The sequence below is a fragment of the Grampus griseus genome (genome assembly GCF_964374135.1).
Source record: "Grampus griseus genome assembly, chromosome: 4".
Classification (NCBI taxonomy): domain Eukaryota; kingdom Metazoa; phylum Chordata; class Mammalia; order Artiodactyla; family Delphinidae; genus Grampus; species Grampus griseus.
Genome location: NC_138997.1, coordinates 68,655,830 through 68,669,600, shown reverse-complemented (window position 1 = coordinate 68,669,600; position 13,771 = coordinate 68,655,830). Strand labels below are relative to the sequence as shown.

Genomic DNA, 13,771 nt, shown 5'->3' with positions numbered 1-13,771 from the left:
TTGGCTCTTTGAAAAGATCAACAAAACAAACCTTTGGCTAGACTTATCAAGACAACAAGACAGAAGGCTCAAATTACTAAAATCATGAAAGAAAGAAGGGACCTTTCTAAGGAATCATTTGCAAAAGAAGGGTTGCAAATTGATCTTATATAGAGAAAAAAGTATTATAAGGGATTACTGTGAGCAATTGTAAGGCCAACAGATTAGATAACATAAACGAAATGGACAAATTCCTAGAAAGACAAACCACTGAAACTGACTGAATAATAGAAAATCTCACCAGACCCATAACAAATAAAGAGATTTAATCAATACTTTTTAAAAACTTCCTATGAACAGCTCAGGAACAGATGCCTTCATTGACGAATTCAATGATATGCTTAGAGAAGCCCTAGACCAATCCTGCAGATTCTTCCAAAAGGTAGGTCACTTCCCAACTCATTCCATGAGGTCCATGTTACCCTGATACCAAACCAAAAAACGTTTGTAATGACAAGAGAAGAAAATGACAGACAATATCTCTTATGAATATATGTGTAACAGTTCATACCAAAATACTACCAAACCAAATCCAAATATACATGCAGCAATCCACACCAAAATACTACCAAAGCATATCAAACAATATATAAAAATAATTATGCACCATGACCAAGTTGGATTTATTCTAGGAATACAAGAATATGTTGAGTTCAACATACTAAAATCAATGTAATACACCAAATTAATAGAATAAAAAACCCCAAAACTACATGATTACCTGAATAGACTCAGAAAAAGCACTTAACAAAATTTAACACGTATCATACTCCACAAACTAGGTAGAGAAGTGAACTTCCTCAGCTTGATAAAGGGCATCTACAAAGAGCCCACAGCTATCATCATAATTAGTGGTGAAAGACTAAAACCTTTCACCCTAAGATCAGGAATAAGACAAGAACATCAGCTCTCACCACTTCTATTCAACATCATACTAGAGGTTTGAGTCAGGGCAGTTAGGCAAGAGAAAGAAATAAAGCTATTCAGGTTGTAAAGGAAGAAGTATTGATAACTCTCTACTCATAGATGACATGATCTTATATATAGAAAACCTCAGGGAATCCACATGAAAACGATTAGAGCTAATAAATTAGTTCAGGAAGGCACAGAATCCAAGATCAATATACAAAAATCAATTGTATATCTATCCACTAGCAATGAACAATCTGAAAATAAAATTAAGAAACAGTTCCATTTACAGCAACGTCAAAAAGCACAAAACAATACGTGCAATGGAATATTAGCCTTAAAAAGGAAGAAAATTCTGACAAATGCTACAACATGGATGAACCTTGAGGACATTATGCTAAATGAAATAAGCCAGTCACAAGAAACCAAATACTGTATGACTCCACTTATACACAGTACCAACTGTAGTCAAATTCATACACAGAAAGTAAGATGGTGGTTTTCAGGGGCTAGGGGGTGGGGAGAATGAGGATTTGTTTAATGGATATAGAGATTTGCATGACAAAAATTGTTCTGGAGGTTGGTTGCACAACGATGTGAATACATTTAATGCTACTGTACTATACACTGAAAAATGGTGAAGATGGTAAATTTTATGTTATATATATTTTAATATAATTAAAAATAAAAGAACAAAATACTGAGGAATAAACTTAACAAAAGAAGTGCAATGTACGTACACAGAAAGCTACAAACATTGTTGAAAGAAATTGAAGATTTAAATACATAGAAAGACATTCTCTGTTCATGGATTAGAAGTCTTAATTTTGTTATGATGACACTTCTCACCAAATTGATCGACAGATTTAGTACAATCCCTATTAAAAGTCCAGCTCTCCTTTTTGGGTAGAAATTGACAAGGTGATTCTAAAATTCATATAGAAATGCAAGAGACCTAGAATAGCAAAAACAATCTTGAAAAAGAATAACAAAGTTGGAAGACTTACAGCTTCTGATTTGAAAACTTACTAAAAAGCTACAGTAATCAAAACAGTGTTACTGGCATAAGAATAGACATATAGATCAATGGAATAGAATTGAGAGTCCAGAAATAAACCCTTATGGTATATGTCAGTTGATTTTTGACAAGGATGCCTAGACAGTTTAATTGAGGAAGAATAGTCTTTTAAACAAATGGTGCTAGGATAACTGGATATCCACATGCAAAAGAATGAAGTTGAACCCCTACTTCACACCATACACAAAAGTTAATTCAAAATGGATCACAGACCTAAATATGAGAGCTAAAATTATAAAACTCGTAGAAGAAAACATAGGCATATATCTCTATGACCTAAGCAGTGGTTTCTTAGATATGACACCCAAAACACATGTGACAAATATACAATAAATTGGACTTCATTAAAAGTAAAAACTTTTCTGCATCAAAGGACACTCTCAAGGGAATGAAAAGACAACTCGTAAATTGGGAGAAAATATTTGCAGATCATATATCTGATAAGAGACTAGTATTCAGAATATATACAAAGAATTCTTAATACTGTTCAAAAAAGACAAATAACCCAATTTAAAAAATAAGCAAAGGACTTGAATAGACATTTCTCCACAGAAAATATACAAGGAACAAGAAGCACATGAGAAGATGCTAAATATCATTAGTCATCTTGGAACTGCATGTTAAAACCCTGAGATTCTACTTCACACCTCTAGAATGGCAATAATAATAATAAAGAGAAAATTACTTGGAGAGGATGTGGAGAAATTGAAACCCTCATATATTGCTGGTGGGAATGTAAACTGGTGAAGCTTACGTGGAAAATAGTTTTCCAGGTCCTCAAAATGTTAAACATAGAATTATCATATGATCAGCAACTCCACTCCTAGGCATGTACCCAAGACAGTTGAAAACATATGTTCACACGAAAGCTTGTACATGAATATTCACAGCATCATTCCAAAATAGCCAAAAAGTGGAAGCAACTCAAATGTTCATCAATGGTTGCATGGATAAACAAAATGTGACAAATCCATATAATGGGATATTATTCAACCATAAAAGGAAAGACATACTCATACATGATTCTTAAAAATATGCCAAGTGAAGGAAGCTAGACACAAAACGTGACTTATTTGTATGATTCCATGTATTTGAAATTTCCAGAATAGGCAGATTCATAGAGATAGAAAGTAGATTACTAGTTCCTAGTGGTGGGGAGGGGCTGGGGAGGGGGTAATAGGATGGGATTTTAATAGGTATGGGATTTCTCTTTAGGGTGTTGAAAACGTTCTGAATTTAGGTAGTGGTGATGGTTGCACAATTTTGTGAATATTCTAGAAAGCATAGAATTGTACACTTTAAAAGGGTAACTTCTACGGTATGTTAACTATATATCAAGTTTTAAAACTAACAGACTACCCCTAGAGGGTAATCATATTTATTTGAGAAAACCTTTTTCCATATTAGGTTTGTAGGTTTGTTGGTTGATAGGTTTCTGTTCTGGGAAAGGAGTATGTGGGGAAACCACCGATTATCACCATATGATAATCGGCCAGGTTGCTGGGAGTTATGTCCAGCACTATCTCAAACTGCACTGCAGAGGAGACTGGCCATCACAGAGGGTTCTTGGTAGTGACTGGAATTTTTATCTCAGGGTTTTAATAGGAGGTTTTGGTAGGAAGTGAGGTGTTTTTTAAACTGCAAGTCTCAACCTATCAGTGGATCATGAAATCAATTCCGGTTGTTGTTTTTATGAAATCAAATGAAAATTTAAAAATCAGAATGCATTGCCTAGGGAAAGCATCGTTTCATGATCATTTTGTTTCAGATACACAGATTTACATATATTGTATCACAATATAAAATGTACTTCTTACTGTGGATCATAGTAAAACAACTTTAAGAAACACCAATCTAGTAGAAAGAACACTAATGATTATGGGAAAAGATGTTCCTAAGATAGAAACAATAAATATAATTGATTGGAGGTTGATTATAGCAATGACGAATGCAGTTATTGTTCCTCCAGTGATTATAATATTTCATGTTCCATTTGCATATAGGCCCTTCAGTGATTACTTAAGAGATTCTCTTCAAATCTCTGATCCTTCTCCCCGGATATTACAACTCTCAATACCCAAAGTCACAAATCCAAACTATGTTCCTCCAAGAAGCGTAAGTGGGTCCATGTGAAAGAAACAGTTCCTGATGCACTTTGTAACATGTAGCATGTTTGTAACTGTAATGTGCTCCCCTCTTATTTCTAGATGTGTTTTTTCCTTTTCTTCATGTTTATTTTCCCCTCTTATCAAATGAATTTTTCTGACTATCTGCCCTGTGCCTAATGTATCAGTCAGGATTTGATGAGAGAAGCAGAACCACAATGCATATTATAGAATTAACCTTAAGCAATTGTGGGAGCTGATGAGAAGTCTATGGAAGACTGTTACAGCAGCTGGGACTTGGGTCTGGTCATACATAGATTTGGAGAAATGAGAGAGACTAGGGGTAGTTCAGCAGTCCCCTAGAAGATATTTACTTCAGGAGAGGCAATTATAGGAGAGTCTTGCCTGTTCAGACAAGGGAGGAAGGGCTGATTCTATTGCTAAGGAAGGCTCAGGTATGTTCAGGGCTTCAAAGTCCCCCCTTCACTGGAATGTGCCCTTATGTTCCGATTCCAATTTTTAAGGTCCAATTCCTTCTCAATCATTGCCCTAACTTTAATATAGGAGACCATATAAGTTTGGGAATTCAATTTGTGCTGTAATTCATCCACTCACAGAATTAGATTTTGAGCTTGGTTTTGAGAATTTTGAGTCCTGTGACCATTAAAGATAAGGGTTTCTTTTGGGTAAGTCACAAAAACGTTCTGGTCCCTTAACTATGCCTTAAGGTGGGAATTTAAAGGCCTGAGCTGGTAATTTCTTTCCTCAAGTTCTCCAGTGCACTTAGAAGCAATGAGCCCACCTCACTATACCTCTTTATTTCACTAAAATGATCTCTGTCAGCAGCTGCTTGATTACCAAATCTTGCTTTCTGTTTTGTCAGTGCATGCCACGGATTACCAGTGTCTTTTTTTTTTTTTTAAACGACTGGCAATAGGATCATTAATAGCTTTAAATCTAATCTGCTCAGAAAACAAATTCCAGATGGTCTAGAACCAGTACAGGCATACCTCAGAGATATTTTGGGTTCAGTTCTAGACCACCGCAATAAAGCAAATATTGCAATAAAGCAAGTCACACAAACTTTTTGCTTTCCCAGTGCATATAAAGGTTATGTTTGCACTACTGTATTCTATTAAATGTGCAATAGCATTATGTCTAAAAAACAATGTACACACCTTAGTTAAAAAAATACTGCTAAAAAATCTTAACCATCATCAGAACCTTCAGTGAGTTGTAATCTTTTTGCAATAGTAATGTCAAAGATCACTGATCACATATCAGCATAATATAATAAAAATGTAAAAGTTTGAAATATTGTGAGAATATTTCTTTTTTTTTAACATCTGTATTGGGGTATAATTGCTTTACAATGGTGTGTTAGTTTCTGCTTTATAACAAAGTGAATCAGTCATACATAAACATATGTTCCCATATGTCTTCCCTCTTGCGTCTCCCTCCCTCCCACCCTCCCTATCCCACCCCTCCAGGCTGTCACAAAGCACCGAGCCAATATCCCTGTGCCATGCGGCTGCTTCCCACTAGCTATCTACCTTACTACGTTTGTTAGTGTGTATATGCCCATGACTCTCTCTCGCCCTGTCACAGCTCACCCTTCCCCCTCCCCATAACCTCAAGTCCGTTCTCTAGGAGGTCTGCGTCTTTATTCCTGCTTTACCCCTAGGTTCTTCATGACATTTTTTTTCTTAAATTCCATATATATGTGTTAGCATACGGTATTTGTCTTTTTCTTTCTGACTTACTTCACTCTGTATGACAGACTCTAGGTCTATCCACCTCATTACAAATAGCTCAATTTCGTTTCTTTTTATGGCTGAGTAATATTCCATTGTATATATGTGCCACATCTTCTTTATCCATTCATCCGATGATGGGCACTTGTGAGAATATTTCTGACACAGAGATACAAAGTGAGCAAATGCTGTTGTGGGGAAATGGTGCCGATAGACTTGCTTGATGCAGGGTTGCCACAAAACTTCAATTTGTGAAAAACGCAGTATCTGCAAAGTACAATAAAACACAGTATGCCTGAACAAAGAACCCATCCTTAAAGTTCTGATCTGGTTATCTGTTGCTTTATACCAAACCACCCCCAAACTTAGTGATTTTAAACAACAGCCAGGGGGGAGGAGTCAAGATGGTGGTGTGGGAAGCTGCGGAGTTAGCTCTCCCCACAACTAGGGCACCTGCTGGCCGCTGGTGGGGGACTCTAACCACCAAGGAGACAGGAGGAATCCCAGAGTGAACCAGTAGGATGTAGGGGGACTGAGGGAGGAGAAGTGGAGGCCAGAGAAGATCGGCACTCCTGAGGCCGGGGAGATCAGGAGAGGCAGGCGGGAGGGACTCTCCGGGAAGAGCAGGAGAGGAGCAGCAGGTGATCACCTGGCCCACTGGGGCCACAGAGCCTGCTGAGCTCCCAAGCTGGTTCCCCCCCTCCAAAGCCCCATCCAGGCCGCGTGGGTCCTGGGGGCATAGGAGGGAGGCCAGGGAGATCAGGAGTGGCAGCGGGGAGGGGCCATCCAGGAGAAGTGGGAGAGGACCAGAGGGTGATTGCCCTGCTCACTGGGGCCTGGGGAGACTGCTGAGCTCCCAGGCCAGTTCCCTGCCCTCCAAGGCCCCCCACCATTGGTCCTGAGGGCATAGGAGGGAGGCCAGGAGATCAGGAGAGGCAGGCGAGAGGGGCCCTCCCGGACCCCAGACCGGAGCAGTGGGAGAGGAGAGGAGGGAGTTTGCCCCGCCCACTCGAGCCCAGGAAGCCTGTTGGGCTCCCAGGTGAGGTATCCTGCCCTCTGAGACCAGGGGTAGGGGGCACGCCTGGGCCCTTTCTGTTCCTTGAGCCTAAGCCCCACCCCCACAGCCCACAGGGCCTTTTTCAGCCCTGTGGTTCCTGAGCATAGGCCCCACCCACCACCCAAAACTTGCCCTTGCTTAGGCCCCGCCCTCAACAGCCAAGGCCTTTCATGACCTCTTCTTTTTTTTCTTTTCTTTTTAGCATTCAGCAAGTATTATTAAAATGAAGGGAGATTTATGGATGACACTTTGTAACAATCAGGAACTGTTGATTAATAAAGTTAGTTCGTTATTCTCCTGAAACCTAGGCAGCAATGAGAATTGTCAGACGGATCATTTTACTCATTATTTTTGATTAATGCACCCAGATTCTCTGACTCTGAAGGGAAAAAAAAAACCTCCTCCTCTTTTTCACTATTGTGGTACTAACATACCTTCCGGTTGTTGATTCATCTATTTTTGCATTCTTTCTAACATATCTGTTAGTTTCCTAGTCTAATTTTATGTTTTACTTTGTTATTGTTTGTTTTTTTTACCACCCCATGTGGCTTGCGGGATTTTTTTTTTTTTTTTTTTTCGGTACGCGGGCCTCTCACTGTTGTGGCCTCTCCCGTTGCGGAGCACAGGCTCCGGACGCACAGGCTCAGCGGCCATGGCTCACGGACCCAGCCGCTCCGTGGCATGTGAGATCTTCCCGGACCGGGGCATGAACCCATGTCCCCTGCATCGGCAGGCAGACTCTCAACCACTGCGCCACCAAGGAAGCCCAATTCTAGCAGTTTTTGACAGTGACTTTTAAGAGTCCTAAATAATGCTCGATTTGGTTTCCAAACTTAATTAAATACCTTCAAATACTTTATAAATACATTAAATTTGATTTCTTTTTAAAGTATTTTATTTCAACCATCTACATTAACAAAACCTTCTCAAATATTAAATAATTATTAAAAATCTAATACTTTAAACTTATAAATATAGTGAACCTGAAGTTTTTTAACGTTGTAAGAATTGATACTGACTAAGGTTCTTGGACTCTTAATCAATAGAAATTGATAAGAGGCCAGATGAGAAATTCAGGTAAGGCTTTACTGGGACTCGTGCTATAGCAGGAGGGAGGGAAAACAAGTAGCACATGCCCTTGCTCACTCCCTGAGAGGAGGCGGGCTGGTCCCTTAAACAGGGTGAAGATAGGGGCCAATAGGTGGATCGGGCCGGGGGGTGGCATACGTGGTGGGCCCACCCTCTTGGTGGTGCTGGGTACAGGGATCATGCATAGTACCCTACTTTTGCTCCTGGTACCTCAAAAGTGGCAGCTGGGTTTTGGCCTTTTTGTATGTTCTTATTGTTCATAATTTGCCCCAACTGCGCATGCGCGCAGTTCTTTTTAGTCCCTTTTAGTTTATTTGTATTCTGTTGCTCCAGGAGGCATTTGTCAGGGTGGAAGCACTACAGTCAAGGGTCTCAGGTCCCAGCCAGTCTCAGAATGACATAAATTTAAGATTTCAACTTAATGTCATAATTCTAAACAGTTACTCTGTTATATATTTCAAATTGCAATTGTAGTGTTATCACTCTTACAGGCCAAATTCTCTTAAAACATATACCTGCTTTTTATTTTTTATTTATTTTTATTTATTTATTTTTTTGTGTGGTACGTGGGCCTCTCACTGTTGTGGCCTCTCCCATTGCGGAGCACAGGCTCCAGACACGCAGGCCCAGCGGCCATGGCTCACGGGCCCAGCTGCTCCGCAGCATGTGGGACCTTCCCGGACCGGGGCATGAACCCATGTCCCCTGCATCGGCAGGCAGACTCTCAACCACTTCACCACCAGGGAAGCCCCCTGCTTTTTATTTTAATAATATACACTTATTTTTTGTTTTAACAATAATTTCAAATTTACTGAAAATCTGCAAAAGTTGAAGTCCATTGACTTTATCATTCTCTCTCCTCCGTGGTGTGTGTGTGTGTGTATATTTAATCTTTTCCCTGAATCATTTTTGAAAGTTAATGACAGACATCATATACCCCTTTTCCTCAGTACTTCAGTGTGTGTTTCCTAACAAGAGGACATTATCTCATATAACTACCATACTGTTATCAAGATCAGGAAATTTAACATTGGTATAATACTATAACTAATCTATGGTCCCTGTTCAAATTTCATCAATTCTTGCACATATTTATTATTAAGACAAAGTATTAATTCTATGATTTTGATTTTCTTAGATTTTTAACAGTTAATTCTAAATCTTCTCAGAGTTTAAAAATAACACACACTCACAAAAGAAATCAAGTTACTATTACAGGTACCTGAGGTTACTTGCCACCAGAGACTTTGTATGGATACACTGTAGGAAGTCCTTTTACCTCTATGAATGTCATACCAAGTCTCTTTTTATAATAGCTGTTAGGACCTCAAAACTTAAAAAGAAAGGGGTTAGTTTCATAGCTCACTTAATCCATAACTATTTTAATGAGATCTATTTTATTATAAAATTAATATTTTGTAAAATAAATAATTAATATATTATGTGCAGTAAAAAAAAGGCAGCCCAAATAATGCAAGTGAATATGTAAATAAAAATCACTTTTGTTGTAACACATTTTCGGACTTTATGTGAATCACCTCAAAAATGTTCATACCTTTGATTCAGTCATTTTACTTCTAGAATTTTTATTCTCAGAAAATAATCAAGATTGAGAATGATGGGGGAGAGACATGTTGGTATAATGACCTCATGGATTAGGAGAAATTTCATTTCTCCAATTATTAATAAAGTCATATCGTTCTCTACATTTATTTGCCATGTGTATTTTCCTTTTCTAAATTTGTTCATGGCTTTATTTTTCTACTGGTCTGTTCATTTTTTATTGATTCACAAAATTCTTTACATCTTAGGGATATTAATCCTTCATCTGTTATATATGATGTGCATATTTTTCCCAGCTTGTAACTTAAAGTTTGGGGTTATAATTTATATAATAATAATATATATAATATACTAAAATTATAATATATGTATAAAATTTTAAATGTATAGATCTTGTATAGTTTAATAAGCTTTTAACAAATATATATACCCATTCATTAACCACCATAATCAAGATACAAGAATAAGTATTATTCTTGACTGAGAAGCCCAAATGATCTTTTCTCTTTATTTTGTTAATGTGCATACTTCTGTGCATAGTTGCTTAGAGTTGTTTTTTTGGTTTTGTTTTGTTTTGTTTTTGCGGCATGTGGGCCTCTCACTGTTGTGGCCTCTCCTGTTGCGGAGCACAGGCTCCGGACGCGCAGGCTCAGTGGCCATGGCTCACGGGCCCCTCCGCTCCGCAGCATGTGGGATCTTGCCGGACCGGGGCATGAACCCGTGTCCCCTCGGACTCTTAACCACTGCACCACCAGGAAAGCCCAGACATTTTGAATTTGATTTCCTAATATTTTAGTGAGGAACTTTGTATCTATGTTCATGATGGATAGTGATCTATAGTTAAAAATATATCTGTTGAGTTTGGGAATTAGGGTTATGTTGGTCTTGTAAAATGAGTTGAGAAGTATTTCCTGCTTTTTTATTTTCTGTATATTTGTGTAAGATTCATGTTATTTCTTCCTTAAATATTTGAGATAATTTACCCTTAAATCAATCTGGGCTTAGTGTTTTCTTTATGGGGAGGTTTTTAATTATGAATTAAATTTCTTCAGGTATTCCTTTAGGGTATAGGTCAAATCAGATTTTTTATTTCTTCTTGTGTCTGTTTTGTATTTTAAAAGAATTTGTCCATTCTTCTATGTTGAATTTATTTGCATAAAGTTTTTAATGGTAATATATATATTTTTCTCTTTAAGAGCTTTAAGATATATAGTGGTGACGCTTTAATTCCTGTTTGTTAATTTGTTTTCTCTTTTTATTTCTTGATCAGACCTGCTAGGGATTAACAAATTAGCTTTATTAATCTTTCCAAAGAGTCAACTTTTGTATTTGTTTATTTTTTTCTCAACTGTTTTTAAGAATTTCTTTTACCATTTCTTATAGAGTGGATCATTCAGTTTTTGTTACTCTGGAAATGTTCTTATTTTATTTTTATTTGTAAAGGATATGTTTGTTGGATATGCAAACATATTTTAGGTTGATAACGCTTTAGAGTATCTTTTCATGATCTTCTGGCCTCCATGGTTTCTGGTGAGATGCCAGCTAAAATTATAATTTTTACTCTATATTTAATGTGTCTTTTTCCTTTGGCTATTTTAAGATTTTCTCTTTATCTTTGGTTTTTAGCAGTATGGCTAAATTTGACTACATACAGTTTTCTTGGTATTTGTCCTACCTGTGGTTCCCTGAAATTCAAGGATTTGTGGGATGTTGCTTTCAATCAAATTTTTCAATAGTTCTGCTATCATTTATTCAGACTTTTTTTCTGTGTCATTCTTTCTCTGAGGCCTCTAGTTATACCTGTGCTATATCATCATATTCTATACCATAGATCACTGAGGTTGTTTTATTTTTTTTCAATATTTTTCTCTATATGCTTTATTTTAAATAATTTATATTCACCTCTACTCAATGGCATCAGTTCTTTTTACCACAATGAACAATCTTCTGTTAATCTCATCCAATGGATTTTTAATTTAGATGCTGTGTTTTTCAGTTCTTGGATTTCCATTTGGTTTTTTAAAAATATATATAATTTACATATTTCTCTTGGACCTTTAATCTCTTCACTCATTGTATCCATCTTTGGACCCCATTCAAGTTTCACTTATTTTTCCTCTATAATATCCTTTATAGAGGAATAATCCAGTTCAAAATCATGTGTTGTCAAGTATCTTTAGTCTCCTTCAGTCTGGAATGGTTCTTCAATCGTTTTTTGCCTTGTTGACCTTGAACACTATTGAATATTACCATCTAGTTATTTTATAGAATAGCGGACAAACTGAATTTGTCTGAATGTTTCTTGTAATTAGGGTAAGATTATGAATCTTTGGTGTTTATTCACATACATACACACATTTTCATCTATATTTATTTCCATATCGATTTATATATGATTTTTCACCTTTACCTCCAATTCTGATCCAACACTACCGAGTTTATTCTTTTCCTCCTTTGCCTTATTTGTAATGCTTGTCTCTGAAAGTTAAAAACCTGGCTCCCATTACCCTTAATACATGTCCTCTCTGTGTATAATCATTCCCCCATCTCTGCTGTCTTCTCTTTCTGCATATGGGCTCTTACACCCTGCACTATGCCACTCAGTCTCTGACACTTCATACTGGGAGGCCCCTTCCCAAAGCTCTGATCTCTTACTGGTATCTCTGATATCTCAATCCCTCTTACTTGGTCGACCCTTCTCTTGATGCTCTGGCCCTAACATCCTGCTATGGGCCACTGTGCCTTCTCCCTTCCCACCAGACTGAGACACCTACCTTGCTTTGCTCTCCCAAATGATCAGGAAGGGGCGAGGATGAACTGCTTTCCTTCTTTCAAGAGTCTTATCCTGTCTAGTTTCTGCCTACTTCTGATTTCTTTCCAGTGCTTTCAAAGAGTTCTGTTTTGTTTTGTTTTGTTTTCAGTGTTTTATTCAGAGTCTCTAACTGTTATAGGCAAGAAGATTAGTTCAATACAAGCTACTCTGCTATTACTGGAAGCAGAACTTCTAATTTGCCTTTTAATTTTGTTTTGGTTATCTTGAGGTTAAAATTTTATGTGTGGTAAAACCCATAATCTTATTATTTTGAGGTTTCTTCCATTGCTTTATGATTAGAAAATTCTACCCCAAAAGAATTCAGAAAATCACCCCCAGTAGTGTGCTTGTACTGGCTCACAAGAGCTGATGGTACACATCTCTTTCTAACTTTGCATTTAGTGAGATCCATCACCTTCATAGTTTGAAATTGACCATGGTGGGAATTTTTGCACCATAGAAATTGGCAAGCACTACAAATCAGTCTTTTTTCTCTGAGGAGCTAACTGTTAAACATTTACCTGCACACCACTGGTCACCTCTATTTTCCTGTACTATTTTTGTGGTTTCTTTTTATTTTTAAAGTAGATAATTCCTCAACTTATTTGAAGTATATTTCTATGTAAAATATGGGGTAAGAATCTGCCTCTCCCCCATGATTGCCCCAGCCTTTATTTGTTCACTGCCACAGTTATTATATACCACAATGTTATTTATACTAGGGCAACGGTTTTCAAAAATGTGACCCAGGTATGCATAAAGGTTTCCCAGAACCTTTTAAGTAATCTGCAAGTTCAAAATTATGCACAAGTAGAAGGTTCACTCAATGTGTAAGATAGGCAAATGGATTTTATGGTAATGGAGTATGAAAAGTTCCTTGACAGTTTCAGATTGTACATTGCAACTCTTATGGTTTTTTTTGTTTTTTTTTTTTTTGCGGTACACGGGCCTCTCACTGTTGTGGCCTCTCGCGTTGTGGAGCATAGGCCCCGGACGCCAGGCTCAACAGCCATGGCTCACGGGCCCAGCCGCTCCGCGGCATGTGGGATCTTCCCGGACCGGGACACGAACCCGTGTCCCCTGCATCGGCAGGTGGACTCTCGACCACTGCGCCACCAGGGAAGCCCGCAACTCTTATTTTTAAGAAACTACCCTTTGTCAAGTTTTATTTTAGTATCAAAGAAGAATATCCACAATTATCTGAAAAAGCTGTTGAAATATACTCTTTTCCAACTAGTACGGGGAACTGGATTTTCTTCATATACTTCAAACAAAAAACAGTGTCTTCTTAAACCAGATATTAAAGAGATTTGCAAAAATGTAAACATATCAGTCTTGTCACAATTTTTTTTGTTTTGGAAAATA

The 13,771-nt window shown here is 37.6% G+C and overlaps 1 protein-coding gene across 1 annotated transcript in view; it reads left to right on the top strand.

Annotated features, from left to right (window-relative positions):
• SPMAP2L (sperm microtubule associated protein 2 like) overlaps window positions 1–13,771 on the top strand; it is a gene marked incomplete at both ends in the record, with an annotated part of 57,849 nt that overhangs the window by 37,394 nt on the left and 6,684 nt on the right. The window contains one exon of the mRNA XM_082654052.1: window positions 4,030–4,141. Coding sequence (XP_082510178.1) covers window positions 4,030–4,141 — 112 coding nt within the window. The remainder of the gene's footprint in view (window positions 1–4,029; window positions 4,142–13,771) is intronic.